Here is a 22176-nt window from a genome sequence, read left to right as displayed (position 1 = left end):
TCCCAACACAGGCCGGCGGGACGTCCGTCGCGGCAGGGCCTTCTCTCCGTTAAACCTCAGCAGCCCCATAGCGCCGGTGGTCGCCACTCTAGGGCCGCCGCCACTTGAGGCGGGAGCTGCCCGGCCCCGCCGTAGTCATCGTCGTCGCCGCCTCGGGGTCTGGCCCCGGAGTCCTCCTGGCGCCGCCATGAAGCTGCGGGTCCGGCTTCAGAAGCGGACCTGGCCGCTGGAGATGCCAGAAGCGGAGCCGACCCTGGGGCAGCTGCGCGCGCACCTGAGTCAGGCCCTGCTGCCCACCTGTGGGTACAGGTACGCGCCGCGGAGAGGCGGGGGTGCGCGGCGGGTCGGGGAGGAGCGCGGGGCGGTGCGGGTACGCCCCGGGCCGTCACGTGAGGCCGGGCGGGGAGCGGGATGTTGCCGGGCCCGCGACCCTGCGACTGTGACGCGCGCCGGCCGGAGCACCATCCGGCGCTCGGGCTGCAGCTCGCGGGGTCCCAGCTCCGGAGGTCATGGCTCGGCGTCCCGGGGGCCCCGATCCCCTCCAGGGTGAGCCTTCGCTTCTGTTTTTGCAGCAAACGTACACAGGGATAGGCTAGGACGCCACATTCTCACGCCCTTTGAAATAGTTGGAAATTATGGATTTGGCTTGGGTTAAACCTTTCCAGCGATTTAAGTTCACATTTCCAGCTGTCGGAATATTTCAGTTTAAAAGTTTGGAAAGTACTAGAACAAGCAAGAAACCTTCCCTCTGTCCGAGGCCACCTGTGACTTTTACCGCCGCGGTGAGGCTGCAGTAGCTTTAAGACTCGGTTAAGTGTGTTTGTACCCGGCCCCGCAGTGAGCACTTTGACCTCTCTTTGCGAAGTTTTACAAAGTGCAGTGTATCTGTTTAAATAACATTATTTTCCTAGACAAGATATGTTTATTTTTTCCTCGCTGAAAACGAAGTAATTTACATTGTTACCCTTATGATGATCCTGGAGACCTTGCAGTTAGCGGGCAGTGACATTGAGAAACAATGGATCAAATTCTGTTATTTATGAGGCTGCAAATGGGGTTGCTTTGTTTCCGAAAGCGTATTCTGGGGACCATACCCTGGGAGTAGAGGGCCAAAAGTAGGGGTGGTTCTTTTCAAATACTGAGTTAGCGAATTTGGAATTTGAGTGTGCTGAGAAAAAATACAAAAGATGTTCTCTGGGGCCTTTTAGATGAATTCTTCAAAAGAAAACCTTTCTGTTAATTAAGTGGCTCCTTTCATAAGACTTGTAAATTTACTTTTTTTTTTTTTAAGGAATTCAGTAAAATGAGGCCTTATTATAAACTTTTCATCCTTTCATTTTTCAAGTTAAGACAATATTATGTTCAAAGTCAGATTAAACAAATACAGAAAATGAGGGATTAACATCATTCCTTTTAAGCATTATATTAATTGACATGCCAGTTGTTTTTTGCTTGGTGTTAAACCTAAGAGTTTTGCATGTAGGCGTCATCACCCCATCATAAATTGTCAAAACCAACTTCTCTTTTTAAAGTATTCTCATGTATACGTATATATATTTTGTTATTATTATTATTATTTTTTAATTAGTTGGAACAATCTGGAAAGGATGTGAAACTCAGTATGATGCTTTGTTTACCCAAGAGCCCAAGTTAGTTTCTCTTTCAGGTCTGTTTTTACAGTTGAGGCTGCTTAACTGCAAGGAATGTAAGCTTCAGCTTGTGAAAGTAAATTCATTCTTCTGAAAGTGTGTTCATTTTATAATAAATGGGCAGTTTAAAAGTGTGTCCTTATAACGTTATTACTTTTATTAAAGTGTTCTTGCCGAGCAAGTGGATCTGGGATTGCCATAAAAAAATTCTTAAAGGCCTGGAGTTTCTAGAATGGCATTTTCTGTGGAAGTTAACTTTTTTCTCCCACAGGTTCAGAAAACAGGTCCATTTTTAAACTATTCTCCTGGAAAACCATATGTTACTTAGAAATAGCTCTTCTTTTTTTCTAAAAAGGAGGGAAGGTTGACATTTTATTAAGTAGACAATTCTTTACCTTTTTTACAAATAGATATTTGAACGAACATCGTACTGGATACCATTTTAAAAAAGAACCTTTTGTTGTGACAAATGATCCATAAACACATAGTTCATTTGAGATATTTTTCTTTCTTTTTTTTTGCTAAAAATGGGAGGATGTTTTTCTGGGTAGTTGGCAGATTTTCAATGTTTATCAAAACATTTGGAAACAGAGGCAAAGCTACTTATTTTCTCATAAGCAGTAGTAGTTTCTAAAACTGCAGTAATTTCTCTACCAAAGACACTTTAATTGGTAAGAAAAAACGTATTTACATGGAAAACAAAAACATAAATGAATTATTGGGAGCGCTTTTGAAAATGTAGTATTATAAGAATGAATAAACAGAACATGATTTTCCAAGGACTTCACCCTTTGTTAACCTGATGAATTCAGCATTGGTGTGTGTGAATATCTTATAAAATGATCTATAATGGTTTGTTAATTATTTCTCACCACCATGTGATGAAATGATGGTTAGTCTCTCAAATTCAGATAATCTGTACTGCAGAAAGGAGGGAGCTCATTGCTTCAGACTAGTTTGAGCTTTTAGCTTGTTCAGCCCTGGGTTTTTGGATTTGTTTTGTCTTCCATATAAAAGACATCATAATTGGTTCTCAGTGAGAAGGATGAGCTTATCAGTAGAAGGAGTGAATTGTATACTCAGTCATCTCTATGCTCTCATCTAACTTTTTGTGGTGATGAATATTCATTTAACATAGGACTGGTATTTTGGAATCAACATAAGCTAATGGTCCTGGAAGGACACTGACTAGGGTAGCTCTGATTTCAGCCTCATCTTGATCTTTCCATCTAATGCTTAATGTTACAGCTATTCCACAAATACTTCTATGTGGCAAGTGCTGGAGATACAGCTTTGAACTAGACAGACAAGGTACCTGATCTCATGAAACTTAAATTCTAGTGGTAATGGTAGGGAAGAGAGATGATAAGCAAATAAGTATTTTCTCAAATAGTGATGATAGAATAAAAATAAAGCACAAGAGTGGAATAGAGTGATGGAGGCTGGGTGGATGGCATTTCTGAAGAGGTGGCAGTTGGGTTGAGACCTGAATGATGAGCAGGAGTCAGTCATTTGAAGAACTGGAAGAGCAAATGCAGAGGCCCAAAGGTTGCCCTGAGGTTGATCTGTTTTTGCAGAATGGATAGAAAGCTCATGTGAACAGAACGACGTGTAAGAGGATGGGTGAGGAGGGGAAGTGGGTCAGATGTTGCTTTGGAGACCACGTTAAGAATTCTATTCCAAGGTCACACAGAAGCCACTGGAGGATTCTCAGCAGAAGAATGATGTGATATAATTTATATTTTAAAAAGAATGTGTTTCACTGTATCTCAATTGCTGTCAAGCTTAAGATGTACATTCTGACGTCACAATCAATGAAAAAATGCTATCCACAAAGCTGTGATATGTCATTGATTTTAAAGAAGCATCCCCATTTCAAAGATGACAATATAAAAAAGTGTATCTTAAAACTGACGAAAACATGGATTTAATGGTAGAGAATTACTGATCCTATCCCCCAGGCTAGGGGGAAAGAATTACTGATCCTATCCCCCTAGGCATTGGTGAAAGGAACAAATGACTTTGACAGTTTTTCCAAGCTTTGGCATTCTTCTCATTTTTGTTTTGTTTTCATTAGTTCTGCTGGGGTCGTCGTACCGTGTACCTTATATATGTTCCAGATGTACTACTGAGGGTAATAGTAACAGGTAGCTCTTACCATCCTTATCCATCTTTCTTGGCAGTTCTGATGCCCGGTTTGCAATTACATTGAACAACAAGGATGCCCTCACTGGAGATGAAGAGACCTTGGCTTCATATGGGATTGTTTCTGGGGACTTGATATGTTTGATTCTTGAAGATGCCATTCCAGCACCTAACTTACCTTCATCCACAGATTCAGAGCATTCCTCACTCCAGAATAACGATCAACCCTCTTTGGCCGCCAGCTTCAGTCCATCCGCCATACAGGATGAACAACTGAGTGATTCCTTCCAAGGACAGGCAGCCCAATCTGATGTCTGGAATGATGACAGCATGGTGGGTATTAATATTAAGACAAGAAATAGAGTAGTCGATGAATCATACTAATAGCTCAATTGAATTCTGTACCAGTCAGGATAATTATCATCAGTAGACTGCAGATTATATTTATAGAAAAGTAATTTATTTGTTTTATGCTCAATAATCATTTCTTAATGGCCAAAAAAAAAAAAATCCATTATATGGAGTATGATCTATCAATTAAACATTCCACCCAATCCTAGATAATGTAGGAAATTTATTTTTATTTTAATTATTTTTATTGAAGTATAGTTGGTTTATAATATTAGTTTCAGGTGCACAATGTAACAATTCATTTTTTAAATAGATTATACTCCATTTAGAGTTATTACCAAATAATGGCTATATTTTCCTGTGCTGTACAATATATCCTTGTGGTTTATTTTATACATAGTTGTTTGTATCTCAACCCCATACCCCTAAAGTGCCCCTCTTCCCACTAGTAACTGCTTGTCTGTTGCCTTTATCTGTGTGAGTCTGTTTCTGTTTTGTCATATAGATCATTTGGTTTTTTTTTTTTTAGATTCCGCATGTAAGTGATAACAGTATTTGTTTCTCTCTCTGACTTATTTCAATAAGCATAATATCCTCTAGGTCCATCTGTGTTGTTGCAAATGGCAGAAATTCATCTTTTTCATGGCTAAGTAATATACCAGAGTGTGTATGTATGGGTGTGTGTATTTAAAAATTATTAAGTTTTAAGAATTGTCACCTCAGAATCTAGATGCCTGTGTAAATTTGAAAATATGTGCCCTGATGTTCTTATCTTCCCAAACCAGCTCCCTTCTCTGTCAGTGGTACTCCTGTTATCGTGGGCTTCAAACCTTGGGGTGATTTCTGATTCCTGAGATCCAGCCCCTAAACAAGCCCTTTCCATTCCAGGTTTCTAATGTGTGTTCTTCAGTCTGCTTTCTGGGTTCATCTTCTTAGTGCGCATTTTTGATTCTATTGTTTCCCTGCTCTTAGGTAACTCTGTGTCACAAATACGCCTGTGCTCCTGATTTTTGAACTGAAAAAGACCAGCAATCTCCCGTTCAACCCTCTCATGTTACAGAGGAGGAAAATGTTGTGTATCCCTCAGACCTAGTTTTTAGGCTTTCTGAATAGTTGCCATGCAACCTTTCAGGGGCTGGTTCTGTTCTTGCCTCCAGTAAACTGTATCTCCAGTTAGACCAACCTCTCGCTCCTCATTTTCCTGCTAGCAGCCAGCACGTGGACTTGAACCTGCTCACACCCGCACATGCACACACAGCCTGGTGCTTCGCTCTCTGCTTTCGCTGTCCACCCAGCCTGGAGCCTACTCCCTTTCCCCCCACCTGCCTTCCTGTCCACATGTCTGCCCATCTTCCAAGGCCCTGCCAACCGCAGCCCAAGTGTTTTCTTCAGTTTCTTTGTATTGATCATCTTTATTGCTTTGTAAACATCTCATTATTTGTTATCCTGCCGTTTGATTTCTTGTTTGGCACAAATGATCACTTTATTAATATTTTAATACCAATACATATGCCATCTTAAAATTGTTTAACTTTGTTTTTCAGGCCTTAAATATAGGTATTCATTGTCCTGTCATGTCATTAAGTATAGACAGATATTAAAAATACTTTTTAACTGATCGGTAAGTTATGAGAATCATCTATGTCTAGATTTTTAGTAATAGCATCCAGAGAAATTAAGTGTTAAAAAAGTTTTTATAAAGATCAGAGTATTTTTATGAGTTTTTTTTTTCCCCCAGAAATTATGATGTATCTCTGAGCTTCTGTCTCATAGAAGTAGTCTAGGGAATGAATAAGTATATTTAGCCAGACAGTTAAATTACATTTCTGAATCTTTTTTGCTGATAGACTCATTCAGAGACTCCGGCAGAAGGACCCACTCCCCTTCACTTCTGTGCACTGTTAAAATCATCCATTAAGATGGAACTTTTCATGGTGTTTATGAGTTACTTTACTAGTTTGTTTTTGGAAAATTTCGAGACATTAGTGTTGCCTCAAGTTAGTAATTTCAGTTCTAAAAGCAGTTTGTTTTGTATTCTAAGACTCGTATAGGATGACCGTAAAAATCTTAGGGTGGAAACTGAGCTTGAAATCTCATAAATAATGCTTTAAGTACTTAAAATAGTATGCTCTCCTTGCTAATTAATGTAGAATGGAGCATTGGAAAAGAAAAATAGATGGTTAATGCCTGAGATAATAGGAAAATTTTGCTTTTGTCATTAAGTATAAATTGGTTTTCTTATTTCATCCGGGAATTCATCTAGTACCTGTCGAGTCTCTTTTTCAAGTTTTGTTCCTTTTTCTTTTTTTAAGATTTGTATTTTTCCTAGTTTAGTTGGTTCGCAATGTTCTGTCCATTTCTGCTGTATGGCAAAGTGACTCTCCGAGTCTTTACTGAGGAACAGGGAGAGCATGGTGTCAGACCCTAATATTAGCTCTAAGTTGCATTCCAGTCCCTTGTCCCACTCTTTGGTGAATGACATACACCACATGATCTGTTTAGAGGTGGTGTGAAACATTTTTTTCTCACTTCCACATGCATGAAGAATATGGTAAGTATTTATATCGTATCAGGATGGCTCAGACACGTCAGTGCTTCTCACAGAGTGGGAGTAAGGTTTGATAAGCGCACCAGAGGAGACTGATATCTTCCTCCCCTGTCATTATCAGTCTAGAGTAACCTTTTAAAATATTTTCCCCACATATATTCCCTCCCACATGACTGTCAGTAATGGAGTAAGTGACCAAATTTAGGCTTAAAAAGCAAAGAGCATATGTACAGGTATACGTTCTTCTTCCTTTTTTTTTTTTTTTTTTGCTTTTTTTAGGGCTGCATATGCATGTGCAGCATGTGGAAGCTCTCAGGCTAGGGGTCTAACTGGAGTTGCTGCTGCGAGCCTACACCACAGCCACAGCAATGCCAGATCTGAGCTGGGTCTGTGACCACACCACAGCTAATGGCAATACCGGATCCTTAACCCACTGAGCAAGTTCAGGGATAGAACCTGCATCCTCATGGATACTAGTCCGGTTTGTTAGCATTGAGCCACAACGGGAACTCCCCAGTATACCTCCCGTTACTGCACTAAGTTTTATTATGCTTTGTAGATATTGTTGTTTTTTTTTTTTTTTTAACAAATGGAAGCTTTTTGGCAGCAAATCTGTTGGTGCCATTTTTCCAGCAGCATTTGCTCACTTCTGTCTCTGTGTCACATTTTGATAATTCTCAGAATAGTTCATACTTTTTTGTTATTATTATGCTTGTTATGATGACCTGTAATCAGAGATCTTTGATGTTACTCTTGCGAAAAGGTTACAGCTTGCTCAAGGCTCACATGATGCTTAGCATTTTTTAGCAATAAAGTATGTTTTAAATTAAGGTATGTCCACTGTTTAAATATGATGCTATTGCACACTTAATAACTACAGTATAGTGTAAATATAACTACTGTATGCACCTGGAAACCAAAAAATTTATGTGACCTGCTTTATTGCCGCAGTGTTTGCTTTATTGCTGTGGTCTGGAACCCAGTTTACAGTATCTCCAAGGTATGCTTGTAATTAATAATTTAAAATAGGTGTTAACAGAAAAGAAACTCAGGGACTTGGACAACAGATTTGTGGTTGCTAAGGGGGCGGGGGAAGGAGTGGGTTGGACTGGGAATCTGGGGTTAATAGACACAAACTATTGCCTTCGGAATGGATAAGCAATGAGATCCTGTTGTATAGCACTGGGAACTATATCTAGTCACTTAGGATGGAGCACGATGGAGGATAATGTGAGAAAAAGAATGTATGTGTGTGTGACTGGGTTTCTTTGCTGTACTGTAGAAAATTGACAGAACACTATAAACCAGCTATAATGGAAAAAATTAAAATCATTTAAAATAGATGTTAAGTGGTTTTAATAAGTAGTTTCTCCTTTGCTCAGAAATATGATGGAGCCTCATTTTTAGGTAGTGTGGGTTGTCACTGGCTTCTAGGTTTTAACAAGTGAATTGGAATCTTTTCCATAAGTCACCTGAGCTTAGATCCTCAGGGATTTTGGGAGAATAGCCTTTTGCTCCTTTACATTCTTCCACTGTTTCACTCATATTATGTAATTTTAATTTCCTCTGCTCCTTTTCTAATAGAAATACGAATTTAAAAAGAAGAAACATGTGCTTTGCATTAGGAGTTGAGCACATACCTCGGAAACAGTCTTTCTGAGCAAAATTAACATAGGTAACTCAGTCTTACTGAAGCAGTATGTTATGTCTAAAAACCCTGAACTGTGAGTCTGGAGATCTTGGTTCACTTCAAATTTTTATTAACTGGTTACCTTGATTATGTTATTTAATCCACATAAAAATTACGGCATGTGTAAAAAGGCGATATCTGTCTTGTGCCTGTTTTACAGAATTTTTGTGTGGTGCAGATTAGAAAACACTGAAAAAAAATTGTAAGATATTATCCTTTAGCATTTATTCAACAAGCATTTATTGAGTACCTACTGTGCCAGGTACTGTGCTGGTGTTACAAAAATGGGTGACATGTCATCTGTCTAATAAGCTTGTGGTCAAGGTGAGGTATTGGTGTGTAATCAGAAAGTTGGAACGCAGTGTGATAAAGTGCAATAATCAAGGCCTGTGCAAGGCAGAGAGGGGCTCTGTATTACCTGAAGAGGTGGGGATGGGGGGAAGGGAGTGCAGAACGTGATTTGATGCAGAGTTAGGGATCCGGTGAAGAAGGGCTTTATATGCTAAGGAGTTTAGGAGTTTGGCCTTTATTTTGTAGGACTGCATTTCTCAGCGTGTCCTCTATGAAAAGCTTGTCTCCTAAGATTATAAGTAAGTGTTATGGGGATGCTAAGTGTACAGGAAGGAAGATAGTGTTTCTTGGTTAAATGTTATGCACACTTTCTATTTTTACTGGACTTCTCAGAGCTTCATAATACCAACATGTATTTTGTGAATATGCAGGGTGAGGTTAGGTGGCTGTGACACGTAGCATTTTCCAAACTTGTTTGATCATAGACCTCTGTTTTCCTAAGATCACTCAGGGTCACATTGCCCCAAGGCAGTGCTGTCTGCACTGGGGAAATACTGGCAAGCTTAGGCTGGGCCATAGGATGTAATTGGATTCTCAATGGTCGAAAACCCCTGGCAGCTGTGGGGGAAATGTATTGGAAGACAAGAAAGTGGAGTTGAGGGATACTTAAGAAGCTGTTGCTGGAGGCTAGGAGAGAAAGTCTGAAATGCACTGGAGTAGGAAGGGGCAAATTGCAGGGATATTTAGGAGGTAGATTCCTAGGAGTTTTGAAGACTGATCAGAGGCGGGTGGGGTTTAGCAAGGTCATCGAGGAGGGAGTCTAGGATGATTTCTAGGTTTTTAGCCTGGTTTTCTGGTTACCAGGCAGAATTAATGGAGATGAGTTCAGGACGGAGGAGCAGATTACTGGCTCATTTGTTTAGGGGGCTCGCTTGAAATGTGTACCATTTCAGAACCCACTGCCATGCTTTGGCTCTGAACACTAATCTCACTTTACTTAGGATACAAAATATTGGAGTTCCCGTCATGACTCAGCAGTTAATGAATCCAACTAGGAACCAGGAGGACGAGGGTTCGATCCCTGGCCTTGCTCAGTGGGTTAAGGATCCGGCGTTGCCAGGAGCTGTGGTGTAGATCGCAGACGTGGCTCAGATCCCGTGCTTCTGTGGCTGTGGCGTAGGCCAGCAGGTCTAGCTCTGATTCGACCCCTAGCCTGGGAACCTTCATATACCGCGTGCAGGTGTGGCCCTAAAAAAGACTATATATATATATGTGGAAAAAAAAGTCTATTTAATGAATTCATTGTTTTTGTTATCCTGTTCAGTCAGGGCCTAGTCAAAATTCTGAAGCCGAGCCGGATCAAGATGTTGTAGATATGGAAGAGGGCACAGGTTTCTATCCCTCAGAACCAATGCTCTGCAGCGAATCGGTGGAAGGGCAAGTGCCGCATTCATTAGAGACCCTGTACCAGTCAGCTGCCTGTTCCAGCCCCAGCGATGCTCTGATAGTGTCGATACATCTGCTCATGTTGGAGTCGGGTTACCTGCCTCAGGTAAGACTATAAGCAGAAAACAAGCATCCTGTTAGGGTTTAGGTTTCCTATTAGCAAAGGGGTGGTGCTCTAGATTTCTCTATTAAATGTGTCTGGGTATTAATGTAAAGTGCCACACAAAGCGATGGGCATTCAGTAGGCAGTCAGTAAATGCTCCCTTCCCTCTTTTCCTTCTTTTTTCCTCCTTCATTTCCTCGTCAGCTTTTAATTAGTATTATAGAATTGATGACAATTATGATTTAAAAAAAACCCAAAAGATGATATGTAATCATATGTAGATAAAATATGGTCAGTGCATGTGGATTGGGCAGGACTAGATAGGTGCTGACTGGGTTATTTTTCATTAGTGGTTCTATGAATTGCCAGTAACGCAACAGGATTCAGTTAGGAAGAGGGATGTTTTTCTTTTCCTGGAGTTGCTTATAGTCATTCATTCATTCCTTATGCATTTGGTAAGTATCTACCAATGTCAGGTGCAGTGCTTTGTTTCTGCTGTCAGGTTGCTTACAGTCTAAGAGCAGGAAAGATAAGTATACAAACCATTTTACTGTATTGGCTAAATTGTAGCAGAAACATCTACGTATATAGGATGCCAGAGATTCACAGAGGAGGGTGGAGCCTGGGATACCGTGTGAGCACATTCCACCTAATAGCTGTGCTGCTGGCCCGTGGGCTTTGTGATCAGTAGCAGGGACATGGACTAACTCACTGACCATTGAACATGCACTCCATGCCGTGCCCTGAGCCAGGAAGCGGAACATAAAGATACCAGGACAGTGCTTGTCCTCAAGGAATCCCCAAGTGGGAGACAGAAACAAATAAAAAGCAAATAACATTGTATTATGATAACTAACAGTAGAAGTATCTAACAATAGAAGTATGATTGGAATGTTAGAGGGTGAAAAAGAGTGGGAATGATAGAAACCAGGCTTTGTTTTGAAAAAGGCTTCACAAAGGGAATGGTATTTGTGCTGGGGTCTTGAGTGATGATCTCTCTGGCTTTGCTAGGCGGACAAGCAAGACTTTGTCAGGAGGAATCAATCTATCTCGATGTTATTTTATGTTATGTCATATTATGCTTTATGTTATTTTTTTCTAGGGCTGCACCTGAGGCATATGGAGGTTCCCAGGCTAGGGGTCATATTGGAGCTGCAGCTGCCGGCATACACCACAGCCACAGCAACATTGGATACAAGCTGCATCTGCGACCTACACCACAGCACATGGCAACACTGGATCCTTAACCCACGAGCAAGGCCAGGGATCAAACCCAAGTCCTCATAGATACCAGTCGGGTTTGTTAACCGCTGAGCCACGACGGGAACTCCTCTGATGTTACTTTATCTATTTGAACAAGAATATTGATGGTGGATAATGTAATATTTTTTCTCTCAAGGTGTTACTAGTAGAAATATTAAGGTTTGATAGATTTTTGATTAAAGGGACTGTATGGAATGCTTGTTTGTCGACGAGTTAGGGGCCTCTTGGATTTTTAATCTTTTCAGCAGTACTATGTTCTTCATTATTTGTTTCCCTTTCATGTCATTCCCCAGGGGACTGAAGCCAGAGCCGTGTCCATGCCTGAGAACTGGAGGTCAGGGGGCGTGTATAAGCTGCAGTACACGCATCCTCTCTGTGAGGGCGGCTCTGCTGCTCTCACCTGTGTGCCTTTGGGAAACCTCATCGTCATAAACGGTAATCGGATGCCTCGTCCTTGTCGTTAGTTTATGAATCCTCACGTGTTTCTCTCCAGACGTTTTATAGCCACTTTGGCGATTGGCTGTCGTGATAGGAGGCTTCCTCAGCTTTGTTTAATCCTGAGACCACTGATAACATGGGGCTGAAAGGCTAAAGAATATGGGCTGATGGTTATGCCAGCAGTCCTCACTCTTGGGGGAGCAATACGTTTTTGCTGTCTTAACTTTGCAATTTTTTGCTCCAGGAGGGAGTTGTGATAACAGGAGTGAGATGAGTCTAGTACCTATGAACTCTCTGAAGAATGCTTTTTCTTTATGCCTGTGGATGGCTTTTTTATTTTTGTTTTTCTAAGCAAGGTCTTGAACTGAGAGATAGTGAGAGGTGAGACTGAGCCGGGGTCACTTTTTATCCAATTTGGATCTCTGAGTGCATAGAAGTACCGCTAAGGGTTTTGAGGCCTCAGTATGTGTGTGTTTTATCCCCTGACCTCCCCTCGCCACCCACCAAGGTCACTCTGAATAGAATTTCTTTTTCTGGTTCTCTCTCACACTAGGAAATTGTGCTGGATAGCAATACATTCCATTTTTGTGTTTCATTTTAGCTCAGATGCCTCCCAGAGACCTATACCAGCTCCCAAGGGTCTGCAGAATAATTTCATAATCACACATCCTGGAGATCCATTTTAGTGACTCAACTCTTTTGTTGTATTTTGACTTTTGAGGTTTACCCTTTAGAGAGTATGGTATGATAGGAATGACTGCATTTTTATTTTTCATTACCTCTCATCTTTTGTACAGCAGGGACAGTTGCTTCGCTATGCCTCAGCTCAGTGGTTTTCAACATGTTCTGCAGGTACTAGCTTCTGCTGAGATGGAAGCAAGGAGGAGGCTTAGCCAAGCCCTTGTCACTTCTTAAACTTGGAGCAGTAACATGTCTGTCTGTTTTGTTTAGTGAGGTCCCTTGTAAAATCTTGTTTAAAAAATGTTTTTTTCTGCCAAAATTTATTTGAAAGCCACTGACTTCCATTGATTTGACTTTGAAATAAAAGGTAGTTCTAAGGTCCCCTTTTATATAAATTCTTCTATTTCTTTTTAATCACTAGATTCTTTGAAAAAAAATTTTTTTTGGCTGCCCCAGTGGCATGTGAAAGTTTCCCGGCCAGGGGTGGAGCCTGCACCATAGCTGTAACCAGAGCCACAGCAGTGACAACGCTGGATCCCTAAACCCACAGAGCCATGAAGGAGCTCTGACATGTTACTGAAAAATCTCAAATTTTCAGCTCTAACATCTTTGGTGGTATTCCACATTTGTTAGGACATGACATCTTGATGGCACAACGATCTTCGAAGTCTCTTCAGCAACTCGTCACCGTTAGCAGACGGGACGTTTAGTTGGGCAGTCTTTTCCCCAGAGGCTCAGCAGGATCTAATCATGCTGCTCATCACTTACAACTTGTAGGGTTGCAGTTATCAGTTAGTGAATGTAATTTCTGCCTGTGTTTCATAAAAGCATTTTAACAACACATATCTATTAACCTGTATTTACTAGTTTTAAGATGCTTAACATAGAGAAGACCTGCTAAATGTCTAGGTTTCTGATTTTTGTTCTTTCACTAATTCTTGGCAACTCAGCTCCTTGTGGACTTGCATGGCAGACAGCCATTCCAGAACCATTCCAGGTGTGGTTCTTTGCAAAGGAGCAGTGTGTCCTGAAATCTTTGCTTCACCTGAGACATCCTGCTCGGTGCACACGTGCACCAGCACATCACTGGCTCTTTCATGGAATGATATGGAGTGCGCCTTTGTATGTAGGATTAAAAAATGAACTCTCTGGTGATATCAAGAATATTGGTCCTCTGGGTCTAGAGAGGGATGATACTGTGAAAACTAGCAGGATTCTTTTAATAAACAGGGGAAGACTCATTGCCAAGGAAGGGTTAAATAAAAAATAGATGGAGTTTTTAGTGACCGCGTTAGACATAATGACTGTATTGTGTTTAACTGTCTCCTGTTACCCTTGCTGCATATGTTCAGTTACTAATAAGGTGCTGTTGGTGATACTTGGTGATACCATAGTGGTGTTTTTGAGTGATTTTACTTAATGTGACGTAGGTTTGCACTTTGCCGTGAGGGAATGAAATAAGCATAGAGAAGTGCTTTTGGGTCACGTGTCCTTCGTATACCGGGGCAAGGACATGCGGGTCCATACTAAAAAGTGAAGGCAATTAATGAACTGACAAAACTTTCCCATCTTTCTTTTGCTTATTTACAGCTACCCTAAAACTCAACAGTGAGATTAGAAGTGTGAAAAGACTGCAGCTGCTGCCAGAATCTTTTATTTGCAAAGAGGAATCAGGTAGTATAACCATGACTTAACTTTTGGAATGAGGCTTTGAGAGGCTAACTTGAAAAAACAAAACAAAACAAAACAAAATAGGGCAGTAGTGTTCCAAGGACCCAAAATTTCTGAATGAGATTAAAGCAGATTCAAAACAGTGTTGCCAAGTTTTAGTTTCTTTCCCTTTTTTCTTAGGGTCTTGGATGCTGAAGTATATTTATACTGCCATATGGAGTGATACTAATATTTAATACAGCACACACCCCTGATGTTTCATAATTTCAGAATTAATCTTTGAGGATATTCTAGCATTGTATTTAACCAGTACGAAGAAGATCTGTGTTTTGTGGAAACCATATAATGCAACTTCATTATTGGAGATTATTAAAGGAAAAATTGCACCCACAGTGTTTGCTTACTTTATATAAATTTGGTTGCTATTTGATGCAGACAGAAACTTTGCCAAAATTTTGCATTCTAGGCATGGTTATGCCTACATTGGAGAAAGTGAATAGATGCAAAGAAGTCAGGCTTGCGTTTTTGAGTTAATACTGAGGTGTGAGAGTGGAAGGAGAAGAGATGGGGTGGAGAGGAAAGAACATCTCTTAAGTACTTGTCTTCTGCTGGATATATGCCATTACTGATGTATTTTCCACTTTATCCTCACAGAAAAGTTAGGCAGGTTTTACAGTCCAGATGGGGAGTTGCATGATGGCGTGGGGGGCTGGCTTTAAGGAAAGCTGCCTAGATCTAGATCATTGCTTTGAAGGTCCAGAGACTTATTTTTGTTAGTTCCGGGGGAGATACGGCCCTGAGAGACTTACATAAACTAAAACTGATAGGAAAAGGAGGCATCGGAATACATATTTATAATGGTCTCTGAACATTTAATGTCCTACTACCAGTGTTTCTTAACTGTTTTTTCAATTATCAAGCCCATAAGGAGACTTCGTACATATTTTTCCTCCCAAATGATTCTCACCCATGAAATGTTCATTCCGTAGAGGAACTGTATATTTGTTTGTTACTGTGGTCCTTTGGAGGGTGGGAAACCAGTGTAATAGCTGGGATTTTTGCCCTATTGGGAGTAGTACTATTTCTTTTGAGAAAACATGGACTGATAAATCCATGAAGATGGTCTTACCAGTAAGACCAGAAAAGCTTGAAATTCCTTGACTACAATGCCATATATTTATCTCTATAGTGGCGGGGGGGGGACCTGGCTGTGGGGAGTAGAAGTACTCTACATACTATAGCAATAGAGGTTATTATGCTCATTTTGTAGATCAGGAAACAGGTCTAGAGGAGATTAAGTTACTTCAAGGTCACAGAGCTAGTAAATGGTAGAATTTAGGATTGGAGTAGATTTGACTCTTGAGCCTGTGTTTTAAAATCAGCTTTTATAGGAATGTAGCTCAGATTATCTGGTTGCTGTTAAATAAGGTAAAAGGAAATGAAAAAGGAGGAAGAAAGTTAATACTGTTAGATTACAAGTTTATATTAAATAAATATTTTCAATGTGTACTTTTTATGTTGGGTAAGAATGTGTTGCTTATTTGACAAGTCATTTTAATCAGCTTTTACTGTCTTACAGTGTAGTATCTGGTATGTACTGGGTACTGTTATTTATCCTTTTGTTTATGAGTTCCTATTTACTTTTATAATAGGTCCATGAAGGAAAAATTTTTGTTTAAAGATGATTCAGTGTTCAGAGTCACCCACTGCCTACTTCTTCTTCTGCTAGAGACTTTAGTTCATTTATGTTGATGTAGGAATTATTTATGCAGACTGACTTACCGCTTTGATTTGGTTTGGCAGAAGTAGAGGACATCGTTTCAGGTTTTTCCACTTGATTTTGTGTTTTGATTTTTCATTTTAAGAAAATGTTTTAGGGGAAAATGTAGCCAAGATATACAAAGATCTTCAGAAGCTCTCTCGCCTCTTCAAAGACCAGCTGGTGTATCCTCTTCTGGCCTTTACCCGACAAGGTGAGTGGTGATAAATCATCACAGGTTGAATGGCTGGAAAGAACAGTAAGTTCACGTGTATTTAAGGATGACATGTGACTCTTCCCTCTTTTTGCCTCCTAGTGAAATTCTGCTCTTTTAAGACTAAGCTTAAATGTTAATTCCTTAATTGCTATTCACTTCCTCTTTTTAGCTCCACTGCATTTTGTACCTATCTTTATTGTCGCCCTTTTCCCAGTGTATCATAATTGTTGATATTTCTTTCCACCTAAGGTTATGAATACCTTGATAGTAGGGAATATATCTTATTCACCCTTGTATTCTCATGGCCTGGCACAGGGTCTCACCCAAAATAGGTGTTCAATAAATACATAAATAAATAATGATAGCCTGTAAATTGGGTCTACTTTTTATAAAAAACTATTTATTGGGGCTCTATGCTAGGTACTTTGGATATTTCACATGCATTCTTATTTAATGCTCATCGGTTTGAAGTAGATTTTGTTCTCATTTTATAGATGATGAAACTGTAATTCAGTGAGGTTTATAATTCATTCAAAGACCTTGCATTAGCTTTCTCTTATTCATGTTGTAGTAAAAATACATTAAAATCTCAGTGGCTTAAAGCACACATTTACTTCTCAGTCATGTACCTGTTGTGTGGGGGTAGCTTTAGCTGAAGGAGCAGTGAGTACTTATCTAGGCCTTGCCCTTCTTGGGAAGAAGGGGACCAGTGTGGGGACCAGTGGCCTAACCACGTGTTGATTCTTAAAACTTTTGTTCAGAAAGATATGCCACTTCCACTTATATTTCATTGGAAAAAGCAAGTCAGGATGGCCCAACATGGCAGTAGTGGGAAGGGCAAGTGCAGTTATAGGGTAGGAAGTGATAGGGTGGAGTCATAATCTACCACAGTCTTTTAGCTGGTAAATAAGGTCTGGTTTATATGGATAGATGTGTGGCCTTTATCTGCTATCTGTATGTGGAAAAATAATGTCTTAGGTCTCAAGGTGCATGGTGCCAAACTATTATCACCATGGTTTTCTTCTTTTTTGGTAGTGAGGGAAAAGAATAGTGTGAATTAAAAAACCCCTATTGGAGAAGAATATTCCATATATTCAGAGGAGCCAATAATAAACAAATTTTATTTGACTATGGAATATATTATTCTTTTCCTTTCTTGGTTTGCTTCTGAATTTATCTACCTCCACCCTCCCACCTCCCCTGGCCTTTATTTTTCCAGCCTGCTAGACATCAGATAATAGTAATTTAACTATTATTATGCTTATTATGTGCCAAACATTATTCTAAGCACTCTATGCATTTATACATTTAATTTTCAACTCAGTGAAGTAGGTAATATTATGAACCCATTTTACAGATAAGAAAATTGAATTAGAGTTTAAATAACTTGTCCAAGGCACACAGCTGATGAGTGGTAGCATTGGGAACCAGATATAAAAGCCAGTCAATTATCCGTTTTTCTGTAGTTGAATAGAGAATTTTTTGTTGCATTGATGACTGCTTGAAACAAGAGAGGCCATTGGCTAGTATTTAGAAATCGTCATAGTTATTTATTTGATCTATATTAAAAATAACTTGTCTCTCTACTAAAACATAAAGGAAACAAGGATCTTGGAGTTAGTACTAGTAATATAGTCAACCTGGGGATAAGAGTTTGTTATAGATGACATATGCTTGGATAATTGAGAATAGCACTTAGTTTATCATCTCTCTAGAAAGTTGGCACAGTTGGTTGACTATGTGGGAAAAACTGGATGTTCTTCACTTGGTGATATCTATTCTTTATTTTCCTTTTAGCACTGAACCTGCCAGATGTATTTGGGTTGGTGGTCCTCCCATTGGAGCTGAAACTACGGATCTTCCGCCTTTTGGATGTTCGTTCTGTGCTGTCTTTGTCTGCAGTTTGTCGTGACCTCTATATTGCTTCAAATGACCAACTTCTGTGGAGGTGTTTATATCTACGGGATTTTCGAGGTGATTGCCACGATGACATGTTAACAAGAAAAGGATTCTTTCTTACTGAGGTCTTAGTTACTCAGCTTGCAGAAGTTTTAAGTTGTAGGCTTTTTTTTTTAAGAGTAGGAAATAATCATAACATAGCATTATTATAAAGAGATTCTAAGCTTCACATACCTTTTTCTATGTCCTGAAAACTCTCCCCATTCATTTCTGTGTTCTCTGCAATATAAACAGCCCATTAGACCAAGTTAGACTGTTTCTGAATAGAGTAGAAGATAGGCTTGATGCTGGAAGAATGAAGCATTTTTAAATCTTTATTTTTTTGTTCTTACTTTGTAGATGGTACTGTCAGAGGTCGAGACACAGATTGGAAAGAAGTAGGTATTTTTAAATATCAAGACTAATGTTAATAGCACAGAAACAACTAGTGAATGAAAACATTAAGGGCATACTTTCCGCTTTTATAATGATGTAATATAATCTGTTTTAATTAAATGTATTGCTAATTTTCAGGAAATGAAAATGTTTTCAGCTTTTATCTTAGATTCAGTCCTTATTTCTTGTAATTACACAGCAAAAAAAATCTTAACACTGATTATTTTCACCTTAATATAAAATATTCTCCCTTCTTCCTCTTTTGCAAAAATACTGAGTTGTTTTTATGCTGGAGGAGTCTTCAGCTGTTTAGCTAGTTTGAATGGTACATTATGGAAGAGAATAAGTTACATTGTTTTATTTGCAGATGCCTACCATAAAAGACATTGATAGGAAGAGAAACTTGGGGTGAAGGACTCGAGAGTAAAATTCAATGAAAGTCCTCAAATGTACAGAATACATAGTAGGAATACATTCCATCCTCTAAAATAGTCATCTTTTTTTTTGTTACTTAAATAGAGGTCTATTAGGGACATAATTTAGCTGAGACAGTAAACTTAAGTGCTGACCACCCCACTCACCTGCCAGTACCTTAACTTTTTCTATTTTGTGGCATGATATTTTCAACAGATGTTTAAATTTTCCGCTTTGAGAAAAGGCTGACTTAATTGCCTCTCGGCGTGAGAGTTCTGGATTGCAGTCTTGAGAGTGCATGTCACTCAGTTAGCCCTCCTTGGGGTATATTGTTACTCCAGACTGGCACTGCTGCTCAGTTGCAGTGCAGTTAAAGAATAGAGTTCATTTGGCATTGTGTGCACAACTGCTCCCTTGTTCATGCAGACAGAAACCAGTAAAAGGTCTCTCTGGACACTGGTTTCTTTGCCTTGAGCGTGTGGGAAAAGGAAAGGATAGCTCTATATGAAAGTTCTATAAAGGAGCTCTTGAGAGACATCCCGCTCACCCTGTCTTGTGCTTGTTTTTCTACAGCTGTACAAGAAGAGGCACAAACAAAGAAAAGAAGCTCAGAGAGGGCGGCATGTGATGTTCCTGCCGTCGTCACCCCACCCCATTCCATTCTACCCCAACCCCTTGCACCCCAGGCCTTTTCCTCCCAGTTCTCTCCTTCCTCCAGGAATTATTGGTGGTGAATACGATGAGAGAATAACCCTTCCCTATGTTGGGGACCCAATCAATTCACTCATCCCGGGGCCTGGAGAGACACCCAGCCAGTTCCCTCCACTCCGACCACGTTTTGATCCAATCGGCCCTCTTCCAGGACCTAATCCCATCTTGCCAGGGCGAGGTGGCCCCAATGACAGATTCCCCTTAAGGCCCAGCAGGGGTCGGCCCACTGACAGCCGGCTACCTTTCATGTGACTGATTTTTAAGTTCACTCTGGAGCTTATTTGGTTTTGTTTTTTAAAAAACTATAGATGTCATCTTGTTGGGTGCTATCTCTAGTGTTTTCTGATTGTGGTGGTGAGAAATGCCCTCACAGAGACTTTTGGTAGATACATTTAAAGCTCCAGGGCTGGTGCGGCCCCAAGGTTACTGCATGACGGGGTTGGCCTTGGGAGTAGTGGGTTACTGACCTCCCCTCTCAGTTACCCTCCAGAATGAAGGTTGGTCACTGATAATGTTCTACAAGAGAATAAAAAAAATTAAGTGTAAATTACCTGGCAGTCTTGACTGTTATTATAGAAAGGTAAGTGATAAGTATTCAGAACAGCTTTACAACATGACCTGGACATTTCAAAGGATCCGAGAATCTGTTCAGCGTCGTCAGATTGCTGCAGCTTATTTTTATTTCTACTGGCACCCTTTCTTCACATGAAATCATTTGCAGAAGGCTGATTCATAAAGGAACAAAAGCTGAGCTGGTTGGCTTGAACTGGACCTGGGGTGAGTGCTCTGGACACCCACCAGCTCAGTCCACCCCACCCTCCCTGCTCTGCAGCCGTTCCTCAGGCTCCGTGCTGACGCCTATGGGCTCTGAAGCAGCGCTGCGTGACCACCACTGGGTCATTGGGGACTCTTGTTTCTGGCTTCTTCTGGAGTTCTGGTTTCTTTTTCCTTGTGTTTTGAATACTTGATGCCTAATTTGTAATCTAAGTAGATGACATACTTTAACAACAAAGTCACACTGCTTTGAGTGCCGCTCAGGTACTTGTTCTGTAAAGAAAGCCTTTTATTTGAAGAACATTTTGCTTTTAAGACTTAAAATACACAGAATTCAAGTTTTATTTTTTCTACAACAAGAAAGAGCCCAAACACAAATGTCTTAGCCTACAAACAACTATAGAAACATGCTACAGTGACAAATTAAAGTCTGAATCACAACACAGGAATAAAATCCTAATGTTTACAGAAAATATTTAGGAATATTGCCAATGTCTTCCTGCTTTTTTAAAAAACCTATTTTGCATATAAGGAAATGGCTTGGGATGTTATGTGCTGCAAGGATATTTTAGAGTCCTACATACACATGGGTTTTGCTACACATGTATTTTTTTTTTTTTTTCTGTCACAGTGAAGAAAATTCAATCAATAAAACAATTTTCCAGAGGCCTTGTCATCTTTAGTAGCTTAAGGTATAGGTAAAGGTTAGGGGCTGTTGACATTTTTTTTTTCCCATGGTATTTTAGAATATCTGAGCTATAGGACACAAGAGGCCGTATGGCTTTAATTGTGTCTGGGTTGAAGGAGTCACCCTGAAACTTTCATGGGCTCCAAACATCCTGGTTCTCCAGTACATGTCTTTGTGGCCTTGCGATTTAGGTTGCACTGTGTGGGGGAGAGTGTGCAGTGGGAATGGAAGGGCATAGTGATGAGCAGAAGCACCATGTTTTGTAAAACAGTTCTCAATGCAGTCGTGTCGCAGGGTCCTTGAGAGGTTCGTGAGGGGTGCTGATGTCCTGCAGGACTCACCTTGGACTTACTGGCCTACGTGACAGATCTCTCCGTATATTAGCCGTGTGTCACACACCTAAAATTGGCCGTCCTCTCACAATAGTTTATTCTGAGTTCGTAAAACCACCGTCAAAACTTTTTTTCTTGACTAGCTTAATTTATAGTTAGGAGCTTGTCAAATCTACATTCTTCTCGTTCGACGGAGACGGCTGAGCTTTATGTGCTGCTGGTGTGCAATGAGAATGAAGTCAATTCAGTGTGAGCCAGTTCAATGCGAGGCTTTCCTGACATCACTGTTGTGAAGGAAGACAGGTGAGAGGGCTGCGCTGACCATTTTAGGGAGTTGCGGCTCCACATCGCTGGCCTGTAGCCTTAAAGACCTTCTCTGTTGCCTTATTTTCCCTCTTAGTTATTTTTATTAACAGAAGCTTGCCTCCCCCCGCCCCTCCCCCATAAATGAAAACTATGGTTTGGCATGGCTGGAAATCAAATCATGGGAGATCCTCTCCAATATAAGATTTTATGATTTTCTATGTATAAACAGTTGAATTTTGTCCTCTCTCACTCTCTCCAATTCCTGAGACCACTGCTTAGCTTAGTATCTCTGTAATTCCTACACTTCCCCTTTGCTCCCTATACTTAGGGCCCTGAGCCAAGGCTTGTCTTTCTGCTGCTGAATT

General features: G+C 40.3%; 1 protein-coding gene across 4 annotated transcripts; it reads left to right on the top strand.

The window, feature by feature from the left end:
* The first annotated feature begins 174 nt into the window (after positions 1-174).
* Positions 175-20258, top strand: FBXO7 (F-box protein 7). 4 transcript variants are annotated; one of them, XM_047786448.1, is made up of 9 exons: positions 175-309; positions 3833-4127; positions 9999-10226; positions 11780-11921; positions 14196-14279; positions 16154-16249; positions 18050-18226; positions 18551-18588; positions 19574-20258. In XM_047786448.1, exons 1-9 carry the CDS (start codon positions 188-190, stop codon positions 19961-19963), a joined length of 1572 nt encoding a protein of 523 aa, XP_047642404.1. In that variant the 5' UTR covers positions 175-187; the 3' UTR covers positions 19964-20258. The 4 variants fall into 4 exon arrangements, with proteins under 4 accessions (XP_047642404.1, XP_047642403.1, XP_047642406.1 ...); XM_047786447.1 differs by having other exon boundaries at positions 16142-16249; XM_047786450.1 differs by lacking the exon at positions 175-309 and adding an exon at positions 396-546 and having other exon boundaries at positions 3985-4127.
* Positions 20259-22176: the final 1918 nt, after the last annotated feature.

Source organism: Phacochoerus africanus, chromosome 7 (assembly GCF_016906955.1).
Source record: "Phacochoerus africanus isolate WHEZ1 chromosome 7, ROS_Pafr_v1, whole genome shotgun sequence".
In the NCBI taxonomy this organism is placed as follows: domain Eukaryota; kingdom Metazoa; phylum Chordata; class Mammalia; order Artiodactyla; family Suidae; genus Phacochoerus; species Phacochoerus africanus.
The sequence above is the reverse complement of the archived record's forward strand: the minus strand, read 5'-3'. Positions and strand labels throughout refer to the sequence as shown.